Source organism: Oncorhynchus clarkii, chromosome 6 (genome assembly GCF_045791955.1).
Source record: "Oncorhynchus clarkii lewisi isolate Uvic-CL-2024 chromosome 6, UVic_Ocla_1.0, whole genome shotgun sequence".
Classification (NCBI taxonomy): Eukaryota; Metazoa; Chordata; class Actinopteri; order Salmoniformes; family Salmonidae; genus Oncorhynchus; species Oncorhynchus clarkii.
In genome coordinates this window covers 25510981-25536449 of record NC_092152.1, presented here as the reverse complement: position 1 = coordinate 25536449, position 25469 = coordinate 25510981, and the positions used below count along the sequence as shown (strand labels likewise).

The 25469-nt window shown below is 41.9% G+C and overlaps 1 protein-coding gene and 1 pseudogene across 1 annotated transcript; both read right to left on the bottom strand.

Annotated features, from left to right (window-relative positions):
• Positions 1-2887: 2887 nt before the first annotated feature.
• Positions 2888-6443, bottom strand: LOC139410864 (ankyrin repeat and SOCS box containing 6). Its single transcript, XM_071156464.1, has 7 exons — positions 6286-6443; positions 5751-5900; positions 5392-5573; positions 5206-5312; positions 4962-5070; positions 4444-4530; positions 2888-3952 (listed from the first exon to the last, which is right to left on the bottom strand). Exons 1-7 carry the CDS (start codon positions 6315-6317, stop codon positions 3231-3233), a joined length of 1389 nt encoding a protein of 462 aa, XP_071012565.1. The 5' UTR covers positions 6318-6443; the 3' UTR covers positions 2888-3230.
• Positions 6444-12742: 6299 nt separating this feature from the next.
• On the bottom strand, positions 12743-22760 carry LOC139412337 (sphingomyelin phosphodiesterase 4-like; annotated as a pseudogene).
• Between the last annotated feature and the right edge of the window lie 2709 nt (positions 22761-25469).

Here is a 25469-nt window from a genome sequence, read left to right as displayed (position 1 = left end):
ACAATGAGCCAAGTAAAATGCCCAAATAAACATATCAATTTGATTTTAACACACTAATCTCATAAATGTCTTTATTTTATTCTGCATACTTATTTCCCTTCAAAATGTGTTTGCCTAAAGATAGCCGGTATGCACATATCTAAATCTGACCAAACTTGTCTATTTTCGGACAGAAAAAAAGCTATTTCCCTTATTGGTGGCATTTTCCCCCCCAAGTTTCCCTACTGTTCTCTCTCAAATATTTTTTTCCTCTAATCCAAACCTCGACCCCACTACAACCCACCCCACCCCCTCTCCCTGGCGGCTGATGTTGGGGTTTCATCAGAGCGTGTGGAGAGATTCAGACAGACAGGAGAGTGAAGTGCGTGTGGAGCAGTTGCCGCTGTAGCTGCCTTCTCTCTTCAGAGGCTATGACCTAGATAAAGAAGAGGAGTCAATGCGCCTGTCTGCGAGCCAGGCAGTCACCGCAGCCCCAGCCAGCAATGTCAGGAGGGGGTTAGTTGTGTAACACACTGTCCTATTTAGTTTGCTAGTCTCTCTCTCAAACGCATTCATACACACGCCGCTAAAACTGCATTAAAATAATGACTCTCTATAGTAGCATCTGTCCATGCACGGCTTCAACAGTCAGTGGCAGCAGTGTAACTGCATTGGCTTAAGGGTGAATGAACCATACAGAAAAAGACTGAGATGGTGTGTGAATCACACCAGATTTGTTTCAGAATAAACTCTGAATAACCTTTCCACACCAGCAGACAGTCATCACAGCTCCATTGCGTCCCACAGAAAACCACTACTCAACCAAGACTTCTCTATTTACACTACCATCCACAGCAGCTGTTTGTAGAACTGCAATGCATGTGTTGAATACTGCATATCTGTATTCTCAAACCTGACACAAATATTTAGAACAAAATCTGCATTGGCAAGAAATCAATGTATGCATTGTGAAGTACTAAAATGAGTCATGTGTAGAACGTGGGACATTCAAAATTACTTAAGAAGAAAGTGAGTGTAAAGGATTCCATCTACCACACAACTATTTCCTAAAAAGGCAGTGGATATTGTGGATTTCATAGATGTAGTCAGTAGAACCAAAACAACCACTGGTCTCTCTTCCCCCCATTGTGTAACACTGCCATCATCTGGCTTCTTGGTCACAGTACAAATAGTAGCAATCCCTTTTCAATACATGTGCTCAGAGAACATTTTAAAGGAGGAGTGTGTTCTCACGTGTCAGTTTAGTTCAGTAGTACATTGAGTCTTTAGGGTCAGGGTAAATCAACACAGCAGATACTAAAAGCGCTGCTAATTAGCCACCTAAAACATACACTGCAATCCAAATCAAACTTTGTCACATGTGCCAAATACAACAAGTGTAGACCTTACCGTGAAATGTTTACTTACAAGCCCTTAACCAACAGAGCAGTTCAAGAAGAGTTAAGAAAATATTTACCAAATAAACTAACGTACAAAATGATAAAGAGTAACACAAAATAACAATAACGAGGCTATATATAGGTGGTACCGGTACCGAGTCTGTGTGCGGGGGTACAGTTAGTTGAGGTCATTTGTACATAGATAAAACAGCAAGTAGTAGCAGTGTTCAAAACAAATGGGGGGGTCAATGTAAATAGTGGCCATTTGATTAATTGTTCAGTAGTCTTATGGCTTGGGGGTAGAAACTGTTAAGGAGCCTTTTGGTCCTATACTTGGCGCTCCGGTACCACTTGCCGTGCGGTAGCAGAGAAAACAGTCTATGACTTGAGTGACTGGAGTCTCTGACAATTTTATGGGCTTTCCTCTGACACCGTTTCCTGTAGTCCACGATCAGCTCCTTTGTCTTGCTGACGTTGAGGGAGAGGTTGTTGTCGTGGCACCACACTGGCAGGTCTCGGACCTCCTCCCTATAGGCTGTCTCATCGTTGTCGGTGATCAGGCCTACCACTGTTGTGTCGTCAGCAAACTTAATGGTGTCAGAGTCGTGTTTGGCCACGCAGTCGTGGGTGAAAAGGGAATACAGGAGGAGACCAAGTACACACCCCTGAGGGACCCCAGGGTTGAGAATCAGCATGGCGGACGCTTTGTTGCCTACCCTTACCACCTAGGGGTAGACCGTCAGGAAGTCCAGGATCCAGTTGCAGAGGGAGATGTTTAGTCTCAGGGTCCTTAGCTTAGTGATGAGCTTCGGGGGCACTATGGTGTTGAACGCTGAGCTGTAGTCAATGAACAGCATTCTCACATAGGTGTTCCTTTTGTCCAGGTGGGAAAGGGCAGTGTTTCTTAGGCTGTGTTTACACAGGCAGCCCAAATCTGATATTTTTTCCACTAATTGGTCTTCTGACTAATCACATCAGATCTTTTTTAGAGCTGATCTGATTGGTCAAAAGACCAATTAGTGAAAAAAAGATTACCTTCTGTTCCAGGCTGATCTGCCCTGAGGCTCTAAATAGAACCAGGCTGCCGTTCAGCTCAACCTTCTGACTCCGTAGCAACACCAACTCCACTACCAACTCCCATAGTCATCATACACTGCTATACCGTAATGTGTTGTCAAAAATGTTTTACATTTAATCTGTGTCATTGCTATTAAAATAAATAAGGAAACAATCTAAGCACAATCATGGGAAAACACGTAGAGAAGGTTGATAAGATTCAATGACTCATGAATTCAAAGAAAATACATGAAATGTGTATCAGATATAAAAATGTGTTTGAAGTATTAATAGGAGATTTCTGATTGTGTTAAGAATACTTGAATATAATATAAATTGTAATTTGACCTCTTTTTCAGCAACTACCTGCTACAAAGAACAACACTGCCATCTTGTGGCCCATCACTATACTTCAACTGTTATCGCTGACACAGAAAAAAAGATGCAGAATAACTGATCCTGATTGTTTATTCAGATGACAAAGTCCAACCTTTTCTGCTAATATTTAACAAAAGACTCATCTGCACCCTTCCAGCAGTGCAAACGTATGGAAGTTACACAACTTATTCTTAAGAAATGTCTGAGTATAAGTGATCTTGATCTTGTGATAGTAAACATATTCAGATTCTTTGTCTGTATGATTTGGCACACACACTTGAACAAAAAAACAAAGGCCTCAATGGCAGGTTCTGAGTACATTGATAGATTGGTGTCCTAACACCAAATCATTACAAAAGGATAAAGGTCAATTACTCCATGTGTCATCCCCAGTTACCAGTGTAAAAACATGTGTAGTCAGCGTAGGCTACGCTGGGGCTTGAAGCAGTCCCATCCTGGCTTGGGGCTCAGGGTGTGTTCGGGAAGCAGGTACTCCTTCAGTCTGTCAGGTAAAGGCAGAGCCTTCACCCTGTCGTCCAGGGGCCAGGGCTGCAGGTGATCCCGGATGAAGGCCCTGCAGAGACAGCGCAGGGGGGGAGGGCCGGTCTCCTGCTCCACCATACGCCGATGGAGGTCCCGCAATGTCTGCGCATTGGGGTCTTGGTCTGGCATAGGCAGGTCCAGGGGCAGGGCCAGACTTGGGGAGGACACCCGGGCCAAGTCCAGGAGGACCTCAGCCTGCTCCAGGAGCTCAGCCGCCTGCTCTGCATCAGAACAGTCCAGCAGGGCCGTCTGGAGCCTCTGGAATACCAGCCTGTAGCCTGTCCAGCAGGAGGCTCCGTGGCGAGAGCAGTGGAAGGATGCACCACTCTGCAGCAGCAGCACTGCCAGGGGAAAGAGCCGATCAAAGTGCTCCAGGCTGGTCACTGTCAGGGAGGGTTCCCCATCCTCCTCCCCGTCGGGGGTAAGGCAGCAGCTGGGGTCAGCCCCGTGGGCCAGAAGCAGCCGCGTGGCCCTCAGACAGAAGCGGCCGATCTCAGCTGCATCCTCTACAGAGCCCTCCAGAGCCTCCTTCACCAGAAAGACCAGCGAGGATACAGCCGTCTCTCCATCCAGTGTGGCAGCATGAACATCTGCACCTTAGGAGGGGAACAAACAACAAAGTTTCCTAAATATAAATACATTTGGACATGCTCTGCTGTTGTTGATGTACAAGCATTTCGGTACACTCGCATTAGCATCAGCTAACTGTGTATGTGACCAATAAAATTTGATTTGATGTTTAGCATTTCTGTCTTTCTGCCCATAAGCCTACTCCAAATTAAAGCGGCAGTATGTAACCTTTTGGGCGACCTGACCAAATTCACATAGAAATGTGTACGGTCATTCTAATTGAAAGCAAGTGTAAGAAGCGGTAGATATGTTCTATCCGTGTGTGGTATTTCTATGCTTCCCGTTCTTAAGTTCAGTTTTTGCGTCTTACTTTCAGTTTTGTAAACCATTCGCTACACTATACTTGCTTGTTTTGTCACAAACTGAAATTAGGGGAACTATTTGAATTTTTAGAACCAGGAATATGCAGAGTGATTCTTGCATAGTGCATTTTTAAGGTTATTTTATAGCACAGTACCTCTCTGAAGTAGCAGCCGGATGTTTTCTGTGTTATGCACAGTGAGTCCATCACTGCTAGCTAGGGCATGTAGCAAGGGTGATTTTCCTTTGGGGACAAGATCAAAAAGGCAGTGTTGAAATACAGGATATACAGTAAATACAGGTCAAAATTTCAACTCACCATTTTTTATTACCATTGTTTTCTCCCCAATTTCGATCTGGTCTCATCGCTGCAACTCCCCAACGGGCTCGGGAGGCGAAGGTCGAGTCATGTGTCCTCCGAAATATGACCCACCAAACCGCACCTCTTAACACCTACCTGCTTAACCCGGAAGCCAGCTGCACCAATGTGTCAGAGGAAACACAGTTCAACTGACGACCGAGGTCAGCCTGCAGGTGCCCGGCCCGCCACAAGGAGTCGCTTGAGCGAGTAAAGTCCCCCTGGTTGTGATACAGCCCAGGATCGAACCCAGGTCTGTAGTGACGCCTCTAGCACTGCCTTAGACCGCAGCGCGACTCGGGAGGCCCTCAACTCACCATTTTTATCTCTTGCATTCACGTCAGCACCCATGTCCAGCAGTGTGCACATACAAGGCAGTCTCTCTGCCTCTTCACTAGCGAGATCCAAGGGGCTACTTTCATGGATCTGCATAAGATACAGTACACTGTGTTACAGAGCCATAACAACACATTATGTATACAGAGCAAGAAATGTACTGCAGAAAAGACAGAACAGTAGTATGTTTTGCAGCTATAAGTTCTTGCTACCTGTTGTACTCACCCGATCTCGCTTGTTAATGTCAGCTCCATGTCTAGCCAGCAACCTCACCATAATTGGCCTGTTCCTCAGTACAGCAATGTGCAGTGGGTTGTAATAAGATACAGGGTCTGGGAATCAAATTATATTTAGGTCAATAAAATAGACAAATAGTCTCCTAATATTTGAATGACAAGTCAGTCCTCTCACCCTCAAAGTTGAGATCTGCTCCATATCGTAGAAGGACTTCTGCTGCACAGACTAGTCCCCGTTCAGCAACCTTAAACAGAGCATAGCTGATCCCCTCCTCAAACACAGCTGACTGGGACTCCTTCTCCAGTAGCTCCACTAAAGACCCGCATAGACTGTCCTCATCCTCCGGGCTACGGCTCCTGTAAATCCAATAAGAAGACCAAGGTCAAATACAGATAAAAACACAATAGAGGTTTCAGGTTAGCTTACACATTGCCATATCGATTGACATTGTGGAACTTGAGTGTCAGTGCAAGTTACTATAGCAGTTACTTATCCCTGAACCAGACTCACAGCATCACATAATGTACACTCACCTCTCTCCAGTGCTTGTCCCTTCCTCCAGACCAACAACACACAGCACGGCGTCCACCAGGGGCTGATACTCATATATAATCCTGCGAAAGCCATGGAGGTAAGGCATACTCTTGGCTGATGTGCCACTCTCTGCTGCTTGCGCTAGAACACTGGACAAGTTACACCCAAATGGAATATAATTACTACCTAAACAGGCTGTTATAAGTTATTTTATTGATAGTGCTTATCTGAAATGTTCAGACCGTTAAGGGTGGTCTCTGGGATTTGTATAACGTTACGCCCAAAACAAAAGTGCAGAATTATGCATAACTAGTTTTATTCTGCAAGTTGTGAGTGCAAACGTAACAATTATTGCCACATGCTAGCTAATATACCCACAAATTCATATTTGGTATGTATGTGGCTAGTAAGCTATAGTCAACATTGAACGCTAAATACGATTTGGCTAGCTAACGTTAGCTGTGGGCATCAGCAGACGCAAGCTAGCTACTGTAGCTCCAGACATGGCTAAAGTTAGTTCATCATTTGTGTTACCTGGAGCAGAACGACAGAACAATAATTGACATGACGGCAAAACGTGCCAGCTAGCTACCAAGAATAGGTAACTAGCTATTTGGTTTTGCGTTTAAATTACCCAACGAGCTACCTAATGTTAGCTAGCTGGCTTCAAGCTGTAACGCGAGCTTACCTTCAAAACAGGAAGTGTACTTGCGGTTGTCATCCAATAAACGTTGCATTACTGCCACCTACTAGACTGGAGCACAACTCCCTTATACTTTGCTTGAGAAAATAAATAAACAAATACCATACCCTCTAACACTACCCTGCTCCACTATTTTGTATCTATTTAAGCCAACAACCTGAAAGGATTGGACACCACCCCCACCCTGTAATTATTCTGATGTCAAGTCTCGCACACCCAAATACCTCTGCAGCCGCCACCACAACCTCAATTTTCTGTGACTTACATTCCATCCCTGCAGTACAGTTGATAACCATTGCTATAAATGCTAAAAGTTTAATCTTATTGAAACATACTGCATATCACTTGTTGGCCTAAGCGCCTTATACCACCCACCACTGCGACCTGTGTGCTCTAGTCGGCTGGCCCTCGCTTCATACTCGCCAGACCCACTGGCTCCAGGTCATCTACAAGTCTATGCTAGGTAAAGCTCCACCTTATCTCAGCTCACTGGTCACGATAACAACACTCACCCGTAGCACACGTTCCAGCAGGTATACAGTGCCTTGCACTATTCGGCCCCCTTGAACTTTGCGACCTTTTGCCACATTTCAGGCTTCAAACATAAAGATATAAAACTGTATTTTTTTGTGAAGAATCAACAACAAGTGGGACACAATTATGAAGTGGAACAACATTTATTGGATATTTCAAACTTTTTTAACAAATCAAAAACTGAAAAATTGGGCGTGCAAAATTATTCAGCCCCCTTAAGTTAATACTTTGTAGCGCCACCTTTTGCTGCGATTACAGCTGTAAGTCGCTTGGGGTATGTCTCTATCAGTTTTGCACATCGAGAGACTTAAATATTTTCCCATTCCTCCTTGCAAAACAGCTCGAGCTCAGTGAGGTTGGATGGAGAGCATTTGTGAACAGCAGTTTTCAGTTCTTTCCACAGATTCTCGATTGGATTCAGGTCTGGACTTTGACTTGGCCATTCTAACACCTGGATATGTTTATTTTTGAACCATTCCATTGTAGATTTTGCTTTATGTTTTGGATCATTGTCTTGTTGGAAGACAAATCTCCGTCCCAGTCTCAGGTCTTTTGCCGTCTCCATCAGGTTTTCTTCCAGAATGGTCCTGTATTTGGCTCCATCCATCTTCCCATCAATTTTAACCATCTTCCCTGTCCCTGCTGAAGAAAAGCAGGCCCAAACCATGATGCTGCCACCACCATGTTTGACAGTGGGGATGGTGTGTTCAGCTGTGTTGCTTTTACGCCAAACATAACGTTTTGCATTGTTGCCAAAAAGTTCAATTTTGGTTTCATCTGACCAGAGCACCTTCTTCCACATGTTTGGTGTGTCTCCCAGGTGGCTTGTGGCAAACTTTAAACAACACTTTTTATGGATATCTTTAAGAAATGGCTTTCTTCTTGCCACTCTTCCATAAAGGCCAGATTTGTGCAATATACGACTGATTGTTGTCCTATGGACAGAGTCTCCCACCTCAGCTGTAGATCTCTGCAGTTCATCCAGTGATCATGGGCCTCTTGGCTGCATCTCTGATCAGTCTTCTCCTTGTATGAGCTGAAAGTTTAGAGGGACGGCCAGGTCTTGGTAGATTTGCAGTGGTCTGATACTCCTTCCATTTCAATATTATCGCTTGCACAGTGCTCCTTGGGATGTTTAAAGCTTTTTGTATCCAAATCCGGCTTTAAACTTCTTCACAACAGTATCTCGGACCTGCCTGGTGTGTTCCTTGTTCTTCATGATGCTCTCTGCGCTTTTAACGGACCTCTGAGACTATCACAGTGCAGGTGCATTTATACGGAGACTTGATTACACACAGGTGGATTGTATTTATCATCATTAGTCATTTAGGTCAACATTGGATCATTCAGAGATCCTCACTGAACTTCTGGAGAGAGTTTGCTGCACTGAAAGTAAAGGGGCTGAATAATTTTGCACGCCCAATTCTTCAGTTTTTGATTTGTTAAAATTTTTTGAAATATCCAATAAATGTCGTTCCACTTCATGATTGTGTCCCACTTGTTGTTGATTCTTCACAAAAAAATACAGTTTTATATCTTTATGTTTGAAGCCTGAAATGTGGCAAAAGGTCGCAAAGTTCAAGGGGGCCGAATACTTTCGCAAGGCACTGTATCTCACTGGTCATCCCCAAAGCCAACACCTCCTTTGGCCACCTTTCCTTCCAGTTCTCTGCTGCCAGTGACTGGAACGAATTGCAAAAATCGCTGAAGCTGGAGACTTACATTTCCCTCACTAACTTTAAACAACAGCTATCTGAGCAGCTAACAGATCGCTGCAGCTGTACATAGTCCATCTGTAAATAGCCCACCCAATCTACCTTCCTCATCACAATATTGTTTTTATTTACTTTGCTGCTGTTTTGCACACCAAAATCACTACTTACACACCATCATCTGCTCATCAATCACTCCAGTGTTAATCTGCTAAATTGTCATTACTTTGCTACTATGGCCTATTTATTTCCATACCTCCTCATGCCATTTGCACACACTGTATATAGACTTTCTTTTTTTCTATTGTGTTATTGACTGTATGCTTGTTTATTCCATGTAAATCTGTGTTGTTGTTTCTGTCGCACTGCTTTGCTTTATCTTGGCCAGGTCGCAGTTGTAAATGAGAACTTGTTCTCAACTAGCTTACTTGGTTAAATAAAAGGTGAAAAAAAATCCCTCTGTACTGGTACAGATCTACTACTCACACCACTCCTCTCAGGATCCCTCCCCCTTGACCCATCTTTCTCTACATATGAAAACTTCTGCACTACTCTAAGCCTGGAAACCTCAACCTGCTTCTCTTGCACATTACATTTCTGATCCCCAGCCCCATGTGCACCCCTACAGTCAACACACATTCCTTTGCCTCATGCACACTTCTCACACCTAGGAACCTTTATATTTAACTAGGCACGTCAGTTAAGAACAAATTCTTATTTACAATGATAGCCTTCTCAGGGAACAGCAGCAGAACAACATATTTTTACCTTGTCAGCTCAGGGATTTGATCCAGCAACCTTTCGGTTACTGGCCCAATGCTCTAACCACTATGCTACCTGCCACCCCTACCTCCTACATACTCCTGCCACATGCCCATAAGCCTGACACCTGTAACAACGTAATGTATTCGGCACAAGAGCTAACTTTAATATCCTAACATCACTTTGTCAGGCAAAGACAACATCAAAACTCAATAGAACAGACAATGACTCCTCTATTTCACTTCTCACTCCACACTGTCTGCGTCGCAGCAAACGACGAACATCACAAACACCGGGAATCTTCCCCTTCAGTTGGTTAACTTTAACATTTACTGCTACCCCAGTAATCACTCCTTTCAATGGTGCCCTTTTCTTGAGAGCAAAACAATTCACATCTCTTGCCCCCATTCGTTTAACACAGAGCGCCTGTTCCCTCTGACCAGCAGAAACACAAACAATTATCACAAGACCACTTCTGTTACCCTCACCAATTCCACAGCTTCCAACTCTGTTTTCACCCACCCTGAAACCGCAAATGGATCAGCCAAAAGGCAAGGGTCCACTTTTTCCAAAAACTTCCCTCCTACTGTCACAGGCTCATCTTTACCCTCGGTGCAAGCCTCACGCCCCAAAAACTTCACCACACCTACCACTTCGCCCTTATTCACGTCTTCAGCTCACTCTGCTTACACTTTGTACCATTTTTCTTTAACAAACCATCTCCCTTTTTTCCGCCATTTTTAACCGAGTCATGTTCACCCTCTGCCTCACTTTTTCCCTCCACTCGTCCTCCGTATCCCAAGTATACATCTCCTCATGATAATACTGAACTTCTCCTGACATACATCTTGTTCTCGCCTTCACAAGGGACACCATTCAACCGGCTGTCACAATCTCCATACAATCAGCACAAACCCCTCAGAATGTAGTGCTCAACAGTGCATCCCTCTTATAAAGCAGCTGCTTCGTCTTGATGTCCTTTTTTATCCATAGCTACCGCATGTTTTTCCATTTCAAACTAGTGCAACCTTCCAACCACCATCCACCGTCCTAGCTATTCTGATCACAGGAAGTGTACACGCCCACAATGATTTTTCATATTTCCCCTCCCAAGTAACATGTTGATGGTGCTAAAACATTCCTAGTTGTCACACCCTGATCTGTTTCACCTGTCTTTGTGATTGTCTCCACCCCTCTCCAGGTGATGCCGATCTTCCCCTGTGTATTTATACCGGTGTTCTCTGTTTGTCTGTTGCCAGTTTGTCTTGTTTGTCCAAGTCAACCTGTGGTTTGTGTCTCAGCGAGTGCTTTTTCCAGTCTCTCTTATCTTGCTCTCCTGGTTTTGACCCTTGCCTGTCCTGACTCTGAGCCTGCCTGCCTGACCACTCTCCCTGCCCCTGAGCCTGCCTGCCAACCTGTACCTTTGCCCTCCTGGATTACAAACCTCTGCCTTACCCTGACCCTGCCTACTGCCTGGTACTGTTACCCCACCTCTGGTTTACTGACCCCTGCCTGCCATGACCTGTCTTTTGCCTGCCAATGTTGGAATATTAAACTATTGTTTATTCTATGTGGTCTGCATCTGGGTCTTAGCTTCATACCTGATACTAGTTCCACCTTTAGTAAATTTCAGTACTTTTTCAATGCAGGTTGTAGTCAACAATGTACACTACCATTCAAAAGTTTGGAGTCACTTAGAAATGTCCTTGGTTTTGAAAGAAAAGCAAAAATTGCGTGATTCTTTTAAAAGGTATATCTACATACAGTAGGTGTACAGCGGCCCATTATCAGCAACCATCACTCCTGTGTTCTAATGGCACGTTGTGTTAGCTAATCCAAGTTTATAATTTTAAAAGGCTAATTGGTCATTGGAAAACCCTTTTGCAATTGTTAGCACAGCTAAAAACTGTTCTGATTAAAGAAGAAATAAAACTGGCATTCTTTAGACTAGTTGAGTATCTGGAGCATCAGCATTTGTGGATTTGATTACAGGCTCAAAATGGCCAGAAACAAAGACCTTTCTTCTGAAACTTATCAGTCTATTCATGTTCTGAGAAATGAAGGCTATTCCATGTGAAACATTTCCAATAAACTGAAGATCTCGTACAATGCTGTGTACTACTCCCTTCACAGAAAGCACAAACTATCTCTAACCAGAATAGAAGGAGGAGTGGGAGGCCACGGTGCAAAACTGAGCACGAGAACAAGTACATTAGTGTCTAGTTTGAGAAACAGACGCCTCACAAGTCCTCAACTGGCAGCTTCATTAAATAGTACCCGCAAAACATCAGTCTCAACGTCAACGGGGAAGAGGCAACTCCGGGATGCTGGCCTTCTAGGCAGAGTTTCTGTGTCTTTTCCTTTTCCCATCTTAATATTTTATTTTTATTGGCCAGTCTGAGAGATGGATTTTTCTTTGCAACTCTGCCTAGAAGGCCAGCATCCCGGAGTCGCCTCTTCACTGTTGACGTTGAGACGGGTGTTTTGCGGGTACTATTTAATGAAGTCCACTTGATCAATAGTTATTGCTCTAGTATCCTATGGTCTCGCTGGTGTCAATGGCATATTTAGTCATTACATAGTCAAAAAAGTGAATTGTTAATAGTTTCCTTATTTAAAAAAAAGATTTCAAATGCCATGGTTCTCCGTGGTAGCCTAGACTCTAAAAAGTTTGATAGGCCAATGTGGAGTGGATTTACAAAGGATTATAATGGACATGTACAATCAGATTTCCTGATTTATCAATAACTCAGCCATCTCTTAACCAATCCCTTAGCTTTTTCCAGCTAAGTTAAGAGATTTGTCATGGGCCCACATACCACATTTTGGAGTTATGGTTTGATGAGAATATACGTTTTCCAAAATCTCTAAGATGGTTGAAAATCTATCCGTATTGACCTTATGGGTCCTTGAGGCAAATTTGTTCAGCATGAGGAAAGACATTTACATACAAAGTATCAAGACTCTAGATCAAACGGAGCGACGGATATGAGTGTTTAAGTTAGACTGCTTATAATAGCCTCAACTATAGGCCAATGAGTGGCGTTCTTTTTGAATATGTTCCTCATGGCCTCTAGTTTCTATGTGGCAAATTAGAAAAAAAGTTACCAATCTATGCTTAAGTTGTTTGACCATGTCAAGGAAAACAATAAGAAGTCAGAGAATAACAATAGGTTTGACAACTTCACTGTGAACTCCTAATTATCAGTCAATTGAAGTTGGTGAGTTCAAAACACCTTTATTAGGTATAACACACACATTGACGCAGAATAACGTTTTTTTACTTTCCCACGTAGACAGTCATGCACAGTCCATACAAAAAGCTCAACATTAAGATGAGGCATGTGCTGAACAGTGGGCTAATAGAAAACAGAGATCCCAGCGAGTAGAGTAACAGGAGAATGAGTAATGTGTGATAACTCGCAAATGTGCGCAGGGTAAGGCGTGGCCGCAGGTGGTAGTCGTCCTGGCTTTGCTGTGTCACTGTACTCCTTGGGAACCTTCCTTTTACAGTGGAGGTGATAAGGTAGTGTTGTCCCAGCCTTCCCAGCAGGTTCTGTTGTGAGCACAGATCGTTCATGTGTCCTTCAAGCTGCAGGACAAAATTCTCAAGTAATTTAGTCAATGTAATTCATGTCAATAAATACTACTACCAATCATTATAGGTAGGCCTACTGTATGCCATATGCACTGAGTATACAAAACATAAGAACACCTTCCTAATATTGAGTTACACCCCCTTTTTACCTCAGAACAGCCTCAATTAGTCAGAGCATAGACTCTACAAGGTATTGAAAGCCTTCCACAGGGATGCTGGCCCATGTTGACTCCAATGCTTCCCGCAGTTGTGCCAATTAAATATTTTGTTTTGCCCATTCACCGTCTGAATGGCACACATACAAAAGTCATGTCTCAATTATCATAAGGCTTAAAAATCGTTCTTTAACCAGTCTCCTCCCCTCCATTTACACTGATTGAAGTGGATTTAGTGACACCAATAAGGGATCATAGCTTTCACCTGGATTCACCTGGTCAGTCAATGTCTATATATATATATATATATATATATATATATATATATATATATATATATATATATATAATAGTGTTCATAATTAATCATTATAGAAATATTAAATTGCATATAAAGTCAGACCCAAAGGCATCATGCCCATAGGGGGCACAGGGGCATGTGACTCCTCAGATTTGTCATGTAAAATAAAAAAGAATTTTAAAAAGTTAACTTTTTTGTTGTTGTAATACTGTAATACTACTAGCCAACTAGAAATGTTATTAAGTTAGACAAATAGCAGATACTGTAGGTTCCCAATCTCCCAACCTCATAACTAGGTACCAATACGCCATTTCAGGATATCAATCAAGTTCAAGTAGCGAGCTTATCTAACTGTCTTAGCTGGTATGATTGCTGGCAAGGTTGGTACACTTTAGAACAGCAAGCAATTACTAAATGTATTGAAGAAGACTCACATTCCTTTCAATATTTTACCCAGATTTTAGTAGAGGTATGCTTATGCTTATGTTTATATATGCAGAAAAATAATTATAGAATTAAGCATGATGATTATGGCTCTAGATTGCAAGAAAAATATGTTTCAGGTGTTTGAAAAATGCCAACTTCTCCAACTTCCACCCCCCAGCCATCCTCACGCACTTTGTGCCCCCTCAGATTTTTGGGGTGCATGAAGCCCCCGGTAAGACTCCCCACTTACTTTGTTATTGATTAGTGTGGCGATCCAAAACATAAGCTGCACCAAGACTGCGTTTTCATAGCTTCTCACAGGCTGCAGCTGTGGGTCCCCTTGATACTCAATATCAAATCTGCGAAGGCCATTGATAATCTGCAATAGAACATAATTACAATGTACATTTATGTATTGCACCGTATGCACATCATTCATTTGGATTGCAGTAGTTATTTTCACCTGCATTCTGCCAAGGTCTGTCAGGATCAGCCCGTTTTCACTGTGAATACAGTCAGGGAGCTGCTTGGATTCCTCCACTGACCCCATGTTCATCATCATCTGAGATAGATGACCTGTGTTGAGCTACAAAACAACCACAAATGATTTGAGACATCACTTTAACATTGGTTAGTACTACTTGATAATAATAACCAATGTCATATCATCTTCTCACATTGAAAACCTGATTGAGGTGGTCCACAGTTTTCTTTAGTAGCTCCATTGTCTTCATGTCAGACTTGGTCATGTCATTCCCCCCACTTTCTGAATTGGTTTTAAGAATCAACCTCTTCCAGGAACAGAGAAACTGGCCAACTGATACATTGGCTGGCGGATCCAATGTGTTTTTTGCAGTCTGTTGGGCCTGCATTAGTCTCTGGACCAGTTTCAGCACCTACAATGTTCAGAATATAGGAAAGCATTTGTGACCACTATCCATATTTGGTAGATTGCAGCACCCTCAGTCAAATTGTCTTTCTTGTCATTCACTTGTCCTTAATGGGACTTACCTCGGCTCGCATTTCTACCCCAAACATTTGTAGTTTCTTGTTATTGATGTGAGTCTTGGGCAGGGCAGCTATTTCAGTGGGCTGCACCTGAGATGCCATCAGAGTGGATGGGAGGAGGGGACCTTGATGCAATAGCAATTTTTCTCCTGTAAACAAAATGTATGGAGAAAACAAATCTTGAGAGGTCTAATATTGTTGATTGTGATTGAGTTACAGTGCCCTTCAACTAAAAATAATTGTGGTTACCATTTTCAATCAATTCTGGAAGACTGGTTTGGGCAAATACTTTTGTCATCCTGAAAACCATGGTTGCATTGTCGACGTTGACGAGGTCGACATGAGCGAATATTTTCAAGAAGAAGCTGAATAGCCTGGTGTACATGGGAATATTCTCCCGAATGAAAGAGGCCCTAAGAGACAGAGACAGCTTTATGTTAGCAAACGCACTCTTCAACCCAATGCTGTGTCTGAGCTATAACACTATTGAGCACATTCAAAATATCTTACCATTTCTCTTTGTTTTCACTGTACACATGTTTTTGGTATCTCCAGGGCTGGATGTAACTAAGCCACGTCTCCAATACCTGTATTGAGAAACGGCTCATTCAAAACCACTTCTCTTATACATACATTCAGAACGCCTACAGTAGGATACCTTCCAAAACCAGCTAGAAACACTGCAAATTAAGCAATAACATGGCCAAATGTCAAAGACAGACCAAATGTAAATCCAATGTAGAACTTAAGTGTGCACTCACTGCTCTGAAGGATTTCTCCATAGGCCACTGTTTGAAGCAGTGCAGCAAGAGAAGGTACAACCTCTGTACATATTCTGATGTGACCACTCTGGGTTTCAATAACAACATAATGTTAATATCATCATTATCATTATCCTCATCATCATCATTATTGTAAAAAACACTAAAGTGGGTATTCACCTTTTAAAATCTTCTGAGAGATAGGTTTCTGAGTGGGCAGAAGGTAAGATATCAGACTGGTCTAGTTTTGTTTTTCCAGAGAGGGCATGCATGTGCTTCACCAGCTGTCTCACCACCAGTATGTGCTCCTCTGTGATGACAGAGACCTGCAGGTTTACAGACAAGTGCTTATCATTAAAATGTAGAATTCCGAATCCATTAGATTAACAATGTGAATAAAAGTGCATGTTAGTCATGAAGAATGAGTCATCGAAGGAAGGTAGGAAAGACCTCATTAAGCTTCTGGTGTGTCTCCAAGGGGAAATGTGGCAGCCATATCTCCAAAAATATCTAAAGCAGGGACAATGAACAAGGCCATACAATGACTCAACAACTACACCTTTGCGAGACAAGCCAAGATTGCTATATTAAAAGTGTCTCTATCCAACCCAGATTTTTCTCAATCACCTGTAGCATAGTCCCTGATCTCCAGATACTCTGATTGGTTGTCTCAGCGTTAACAGGGCACTGGCATTTCAACAGGCCTTTGCTTGTTTCACTATACCTAGAGGACCTGGGGAACCATCAAAACAAGCGTTATCAAATATTACATTTCATATTTGCCCTATATTGATGGATGATGTGCTGGTCTTATAATGCATTGTGAAAGGCACAGGCTAGCTATACAGCACCTTGGAATGTGTGAGGTCAAGGTGCCTTTGACATCTGAGTGAGGGGATCCTTCTGTAGGGAGGAAGTGTTTGAAATATGCATCCACCAAGGCAAAGTAGACACTGTTTGAGATGGAGGTTTGCTGCCCTGAGTGGTGATCCTAATTTAACAATTAAAAGCAGAGAGGTTACAAATTGCGATAGCATTGGCAATGGATTGACTTTATTCATATTTGAAACAAATGAAATGGAATAGCACTTCGGCCTACCCTCTGTGTAATGACACTTGTGGCAAAATAAAACATGAAGTACTCAAAGGCATCTGGTGACAGTTAAGAACAACGCTAAACTAAAGTGGACAAAGTTCAATAATACTTAGTAATAGTTGTCATTGCGTCAAACATTGTAAAAAAGGATACTGAGTGACAATCTCTGATGATTCTGAGAGGGTAATTTATTGAGGAAAATCCGGCTATTTGAAATGACCCCCTTGTGGATGGAAATTAAAATGAAAGAGAGAAAAAACTCAGCATTCATACAGGAATATAGACCAATAGGCATTTAACTACTGATATTGTGTTGCAATTATTGCTAACGCAATGACATTGTGAAGTATGCTGAAATAACACTGCACAATTAGCATTTACAGTCACATCTGAAAGTATTGGTGCCCTTGATAAAGATGAGCAAAAAAAGACTAATAAACAAATAAAAATTATTGTCACCTATTTTCAATACTTTGTGTACCCTCCCCTTGTGAGGATAACAGCACTTAGCCTTTTTCTATAATGTTATATGAGATTAAAGAACACATTGGGAGGGATCTTAGACCATTCCTCCATACAGAATCTTTCCAGATCCTTTGCAGATCCTTCAAACCACAGGTTTTCAAGGGAGACTAATTTTGTGGCCAATTAACCATTGAATGTGTGCTTGGGGTCAAGTTCTGTAATTCTCCAACTGTGGGACTAGTCTTTGTCTCCTGAACCATCATCTTTGCTGTGCATGGAGAAAAGATACATTTGGGTCCTCTACCAGGCAAGTTTACACCGTTCCGGTGGTTTTAAACTTTGTAATTGTTGCCCTAATAGTGGTAAGAGATATGTTTGTTTTTTCAGTCGTTTTTTTGTTGTTGTACCTATTGCCTGATTTACGAAAGTCACCAACCATTTCTCTCTTTTAATTTGTGAGTTCTTTGCCTTTCCCCACAGTGACGGATGACAAATAGATTTTACATGTGTGTGACCAAATGTTTATACCCCAGTGAAACAGGAAGCCATGAAAGGTCACAATACAGTTTCTTGAACTGAGATGAATTTAAAACAGTATAATGTTAATGCAGATGAGATTGTTTGATTTATTTATAAGAATCGTTAGGGTGCCAATCATTTTAACACCAAGATTTTTTTTACTGGTTAAACAAAATCTCTTTCTCTGAGCAATTAGTATAAAATAATATCATTTTGCCTACAATATAGCTTGGTACCAATAATTTCAGATGTGACTGTACTGTATGTTGAAAACTTACAGGTAAATTGGCGACTTGGATCTCAAAGTTGTAGTCTTCAGCTTGAAGTTTATAAACAAGTTTCAGCATTGGGCCACTGCAAAAATATTGTATGTTGGTGAAAACGTCCATGTTTATTAGTGTACTGTAGGTGTAATACTCATTAGTAATTTAATATTATCGATAGCAAGTTGTGGAATGTCTCAAATCACAGACAAGTCCACCTTGGTTGTAGGAACTCCAGTACATTGCTGTAGTCACTGCTGTGGGCTTGCAGAGAAGAAAGACTCCAACCAACAGTGCTGCCATCCAGGCTGCCAACAACCCTCTCCACCATCCAGGGGAAGATAACACATAGCTCCTGTATGAGGCCAAACAGCATCGTTAACACACCCCACACTCAGTTTATACATGTATAGGCTACGCTACCTGATTTGAAGAGGAGTAGTGCTATGACACAGTGGCAATCTGAAATCTTTGCATACTGAGGAGCTAGAGGACAATTTGCAACAGCAAGCAGCATATGTACATGGTACAGCTGTCTGAATGGCTGTGTCCAGACAGTCACAGTAACACATTGTCTACATCAGCATGAAACAGCAACTGGCTGATCCTCTCTGACATTTACTCTACACATGGCCACTAACAAGTCACTTTTTCATACCGCTTGCAGCTTGTGTGTGAATACATAACCCACTTATGTTAAAACGTTCAAATACAATGTCTTTATGGAAATTGGTGTAGTAGCTAGCAGGGGTGCAACTTTAGTTTTAGAAGTGAGGTGGACATACAGTAGCAGACAAAAGTTTGGACACACCTACTCATCCAAGGGGTTTTCCTTTGTTTTTAACATTTCTACATTGTAGAATACTAGTGAAGACATCAAAACTATGAAATAACACATATGGAATCATGTAGTAACCAAAAAGGTGTTAAACAAATCTGAGATTCTTCAAAGTAGCCACCCTTTGCCTTGACGACAGCTTTGCACACTCTTGGCATTCTCCAAACCAGCTTCATGAGGAAGTCAACTGGAATGCATTTCAATTAATTAACAGGTGTGCCTTGTTAAAAGTTAATTTGTAGAATGTCTTTCCTTTTTAATGTGTTTGAGCCAGTCAGTTGTGTTGTGACAAAGGTAGGCGTGGTATACAGAATAGCCCTATTTGGTAAAAGACCAAGAACATATTATGGCAAGAAAAGCTCAAATAAGTAAAGAGAAATGACAATCAATCATTACTTTAAGACATTTAGGTCAGTCAATGTGGAAAATTTCAAGAACTTTGATAGTTTCTTTAAGTGCAGTCCCAAAAACCATCAAGCGCAATGGTGAAACTTGCTCTCATGAGGACCGCCACAGGAAAGGAAGTCCCAGAGTTACCTCTGCTGCAGAGGATAAGTTCATTAGAGTTGACTGAACCTCAGATTGCAGCCCAAATAAATGCTTCACAGAGTTCAAGTAACAGACACATCTCAACATCAACTACTCAGAAGAGACTGCATGAATCAGGCCATCATAGTCTAATTGCTACATAGAAACCACGATTAAAGAACACCAATAATAAGAAGAGACTTGCTTGGGCCAAGAAACACGAGCAATGGACATTAGACCGGTGTAAATCGGTCCTTTCGTCTGATAAGTCCAAATTTGAGATTTTTGGTTACAACCGCTGTGTCTTTGTGAGACGCAGAGTAGGTGAACAGATGATATCCGCATGTGTGGTTCCCACCATGAAGCATGGAGGAGGAGGTGTGATTGTGGGGTGGTGCTTTTCTGGTGACACCGTCAGTGATTTATTTAGAATTCAAGGCACACTTAACCAGCATGGCTACCACAGCATTCTGCAGTGATACGCAATCCCATTTGGTTTGCGTTTAGTGGGATTATCATTTGTTTTTCAACAGGACAATGACCCAACACACCTCCAGGCTGTGTAAGGGCTATTTGACCAAGAAGGAGAGTGATTGAGTGCAGCATCAGATGACCTGGCCTACACAATCACCCAACCTCAACCCAATTGAGATGGTTTGGGATGAGTTGCACTACAGAGTGACGGAAAAGCAGCGAACAAGTGCTCAGCATTTGTGGGAACTCCAAAGACGGTTGGAAAATCATTCCTTATGAAGCTTGTTGAGAGAATGCCAAGAATGTTGCTACTTTGAAGAACCTAAATATAACATATATTTTAATTTGTTTAACACTTTTTGATTACTACATGATTCCATATGTGTTATTTCATAGTTTTGATGTCTTCACTATTATTCTACAATGTAGAAAATTGTCAAAATGAAGAAAAACCCTTGAATGAGTAGGTGTGTTCATATTTTGAAAAAAATGCAATTTCAGAATGTCCCCAGTGAAAGTAGTGCCCCTGGTAGTGAGCCATAGAATTGCAAGTTGCAACAGCAATACTGTGATATAATGAAATTAATGAGGACGATACTACAGTATTCACATCATCTCTAGATACAGTATAATTCAGTTGATTGTTTAGCTACCTTGACAGGTTTATCATTAATGTCTTTTGTCATCTCTGTGCATTGCTGTGGGAGTGACTTGATTGTCCAATCTGTCTTCAGATGATCCTGCATGGTAGAACACTCAATCATTAACATCAGCTTTAAAATCCTCTGCTAAAATAAAATCTTGAGCATTTTAAGATTTGAGATTTAAGATTTGTCTTGACTCACCGAAGAGGACATGACTGCAATGTAGTATTCCCATAAAACGCTTATCAGAAAAGGTAAACAAGAGATGAAAACACAGTATTGAAGTCAAATAATCAGTTTAAAACATTTCCTTTACCATCTTGTGCACTTTTAGTTCAGACGGTTGTGCCAATGTTTTGTATGATCATGTCTTTAGAGACTTCGGGGTATGACAGCTGTCCTCTGCAACAGTTGCTTGTGTGCCCCCCACATGTCATTTATTCTGCACCCAGCCCCAAGTCTAGCTGGAGGTGGAATATTCCATGTTGATGAGGTTCAGTCAAAGAACCAATTCAGAGAATTTTGCATTTTTTAAAACACCTGAAACAGCTCTCTCCTGCTATGTAGAGCCATAACCATTATGTCTAATTATATGTCATAAATAAATAATGTCTATTTTTCTGCGTAGGTTGTCTAAGAATGCCTCTTTACCATTCAATTGTCATTTTAATTATGGTTGCACAGATTTTTTAAAGAACGTTATGCCTTAGGAGTTTAGTACAAGTGCCACATTGGTATATTGTAGGGCTGTGACGATACCAGTATCGCAGTATTTTTATAATAAATTAAACTCTATAGCAATAAGGCTCAATGGATAGAAGAATCCCACCAATCCATCTGCAGAGTTGAACTCTATTTCCATATGTCCATGGTTATTTCTTGCCAGGATTGAATATTCATTAAATAGTCACACAATGTCACAATAGTATAATTGGTAACATTTCCCTATAAATTCCACTCTTCATAATGCATTATGAGCCCATTTATAATGCCTCATGAGCTATGCATAAATCAGAAATGAAGACCCACATACAGAAATGCACACACGCACACAAACAAAAGCACAAAGCACTGTACTTTCACTCCATGTGTTCTAAGTTTTAATGTGTATTCATCCATCACAAATGCCCAGTGGAGGCCAAGTTATTTCCCTGAAGTGGAAGGCAAAACACAGCAGTTCAATCAATGGCTGATTAATCATTCTAATTTCATCACTTTCAGCCAAGCATTATTATAATCACATCCCACCCAGGCATTCAAAATAGCATTGTTCACTGCAGGAATGGCAGGCTGCTCTAAATCATTCTGATGTGGCTGCAGTGTCCTGCTATTTCCCACCAAACTCAATTTACTCCCCATTTTTATGCCATGTGGTCATGAATGATCAATTTCCCTTCCCATTTTTGGCCAATCTGCCAGAGATGAGTTCCCCGGCCAATATAGTCTTTGTGCACACACCTGTCTACTCTGGTGCTGCTGTGGATCTCAGATCTCAGCTTCATTGAATTGAAATCCTCAGGTTTCACGTTTTATTAGTGATATGTACAGGATACACATGGTGTACACCATCCAACGAAATGCTTACTTGCAGGTTCTTTCTCGACAATGCAACAATTATAATAAATATTTAAATATAAGAATAGGAACATAAAGTAAATGGCTCAGTAGAAAATATATTTTAAGTATTATACAGTGAAGCACAATTTATAGTACAATATTCAAACATGTATCAGAGAAAGGGGGGATTGGGGGCAAGTGTTTAAATTATGCAGTATTAGCTATAGTATGTAAGAGTCTGGTTGCAGCATTTGCGATGTGTGTGTAGCATGAATGTACAGTGTATGTGTGTGTGCGTGTTTGTGCATGCGTGAGTACGTGTGTGGATGTGTGTCTGTCGGGGTGTGTGCATGAGTGAGTGCATGTGTGCTAAGGTGCGGAGAATCAGAGCAGGTGGTCAGTCCTGTTCAACTGTTCAGCAGTCTGATGGCTTGTAGATAGAAACTATCTCTGAGCCTGTTGGTATCAGACCTCACGCTCCGATACCGTCTGACCAACGGTAAGGGAGAGAACAAACAGCTTGTGTCTGGGGTTTGTGTGTCCTTGATGATGCTGCTAGACTTCCTCAGCCATCGTTTCAAGTAGATGTCCTGGATGGGTGGGAACAAGCCCCCAGTGATGTACTGGGCCGTCTTCACCACCCGCTGGAGGGCCTTGCGGTTCATTCCTGTACCAGGCTGTAACACAACCGGTCAGGTCGCTCTCGATGGGGCAGCAGTAGTTTTTGGAGAGGATGCGGGTGGCATGACAAATTTCTTCAACCGCCTTAGGAAGTATAGGTACGTTGTTCCTTCTTGACAAGAGTGGTGATGTTGTTGGTCCATGTCAAGTCCTCAGTGATGTGGACACCGACTAACTTAAAACTGCTAACTCTCTCTACTCCGGTCCGGTTGATGTAGATCGGGATGTGTTCCAGTGGTGTCAGCTTAGCTAAACCTAGGGTATGGCAAAGTGTGTGTGTGTGTGTGTCAAAGTGTGTGTGTGTCTAAATGATATTTAGAGAACAGCAAAAACGAACAAAAATGACCCCAGCTATTAACACTGCAATATTAGGTTTAAAGGTCTGTGGAAGGACATATATAATGTCAACCACTACTCAACCTCATCATAAATGTACTAATTTACTGGTGGAATGGTACGTACAGTGCAACGTGAAATACTGTAGATGCATAACACACGCTATCAAGTCACCACAAGGCTGACTTCAAATGCCGACATCCATAGGCTGCCCGTGAGTTTGGGAAGCAATTTTTTCATCACAGAATTGCACATTTACAGAGCTGCTGGAAAACGTGGGAAGACCGCATTTTCCCCAGTACTTTTCAAAAGCAGCAGCACCGACTGGACCAGTAACCTCTCAGTACATTTTTGTGTTACAGTTCGACATTTACCTGATCTGTCGCAGTCTACCATTGAAAACCATTGAAGACTACATGTAGAAAGTTGTGCTATTTGTATTTGAGCAATATGGGGTGCGTTCGTAAATTCACTCTGTCTGTTCATAAATTCACTCTGTCTGTTCGTAAATTCGGATAATTTAGCTCTCAGATCGTTCAGAGTGCACACTTGACGCTTTAGCAGTGGAGTAGGGTTGATCCACAGATATTTCACCAGATGTATAAATGGGAAGCATCTGGTTGGCGTTTCCACTCACTACCAAATATGGTGATGAAAGGAAGCCCAGTAGTGGGAGCGAGATGAATTTTGGCCGACATTCTGCTAATTTTCTCATTAATAAAACATTTAATCTCCATAAAGTTTTCTGTTTCCAAAATTGGAATCTGTAACAAACAGAGTAGACTGCATTTTGAAGACTTTACCTAAAGTTTCAAAATAATGGGTTGTTTAGAAGGAGTGCAAGGGTGAATTGAGTTATTTCACACATGCACTTCACAGAGTAGACGTTCCATAATAGAAATATGCTAATAAATGCTCAAATGCACCAATAGGATCTCACTAGCTTGTGCTTGGCTCTGCCCTCCTCCTTGCTTGTTCTGCCCACTATGATTAATTTTCTCTGGTCTATCTTGGATTAGTTATACAAATCTTTGGTTTTTCCAAGTGTTCTGACCTCACAAAGGCAGTCAAGCACCCAAGCTAACTGGCTAAAGTTTTGCTCACCCTAGTAGAGCTGGTTAGAGTGTTTTCGTCTTATCTAGAGGGATAGTGGCTGTAACTGTGTAATGGCAAGAATTGAATTCAGTTTTTTAGCCAATGTTTACTTACACGTGCCATAACAACCACGTAGCGTTCGTAAATTCCTTAATTATTCTGCTCTCTGGCACTCTCAAACCAATTTACGAATGCACTCATGATTGTCCTTCATTCAAGCACCACTATGCTCACGTGAGTCACAACTTGGTAATAGCATGGCGCCAACAAAGATGGTCACCTCGCTTCGAGTTCTTAGGAAACTATGCAGTATTTAGATTTTAAAGTATATTTCTATTTCTTAAATTGTAACCCCAGGAAATCTTAAGTCTTATTACAGCTGGGAAGAATTATTGGATATAAAAGCAACATCAACGTCAACTTACCAACATTACGACCAGGAATACGACTTTCCTGAAGCGAATACTCTGTTCGGACCACCACCCAGGACAATGGGTCGATTTCCAGTAGGCGTGCCAGGAAAACAACTTCTCACTCAACGTCAACAAAACAAAGGAGATGATCGTGGACTTCAGGAAACAGCAGAGGGAGCACCCCCCTATCCACATCGAAGGGACAGCAGTGGAGAAGGTGGAAAGTTAAGTTCCTCTGCATACACATCACAGACAAAATTAAATGGTCCACTCACACAGACAGTGTGGTGAAGAAGATGCAACAGTGCCTCTTCAACCTCAGGAGGCTCGATGAATATGGCTTGTCACCCAAAACCCTGAAAGACTTTTACAGATGCACAATCGAGAGCATGCTGTCGGGCTGTATCACAGCCTGGTATGGCAACTGCACCGCCCTTAACCACAAGGCTTTCCAGAGGGTGGTGCGGTCTGTACATTGCATCACCGGAGGAAACCACCTGGCCTCCATGCCACCTACAGCACCTGATGTCACAGGAATGATCCAAGAATGATCAACCATCCGAGCCACTGCCTGTTCACACCGCTACCATCCAGAAGGCGAGGTCAGTGCAGGTGCATCAAAGCTGAGACCGAGAGACTGAAAAACACACAAGGCCATCAAGCTGCTAAACAGCTATCACTAACTCAGAGAGGCTGCTGCCTACATTGAGACCCAATCATTGCCCACTTTAATAAATGGATCACTAGTCACGTTATATAATGCACTCTAAATAACGCCACTTTAATAATGTTTACATATCTTACATTACTCATATCACATGTATATACTGTATTTTATACCATCTATTG

Coding starts and splice junctions, on each gene's coding strand:
- LOC139410864 (XM_071156464.1), bottom strand. CDS start 6,317: ATGTCAATTATTGTTCTGTCGTTCTGCTCCAG. Junction 5,313..5,391: donor AGCAGATCTCAACTTTGAGG/GTGAGAGGACTG, acceptor TTTGATTCCCAG/ACCCTGTATCTTATTACAAC. Junction 3,953..4,443: donor CCGGCTGCTACTTCAGAGAG/GTACTGTGCTAT, acceptor TCCCCTCCTAAG/GTGCAGATGTTCATGCTGCC.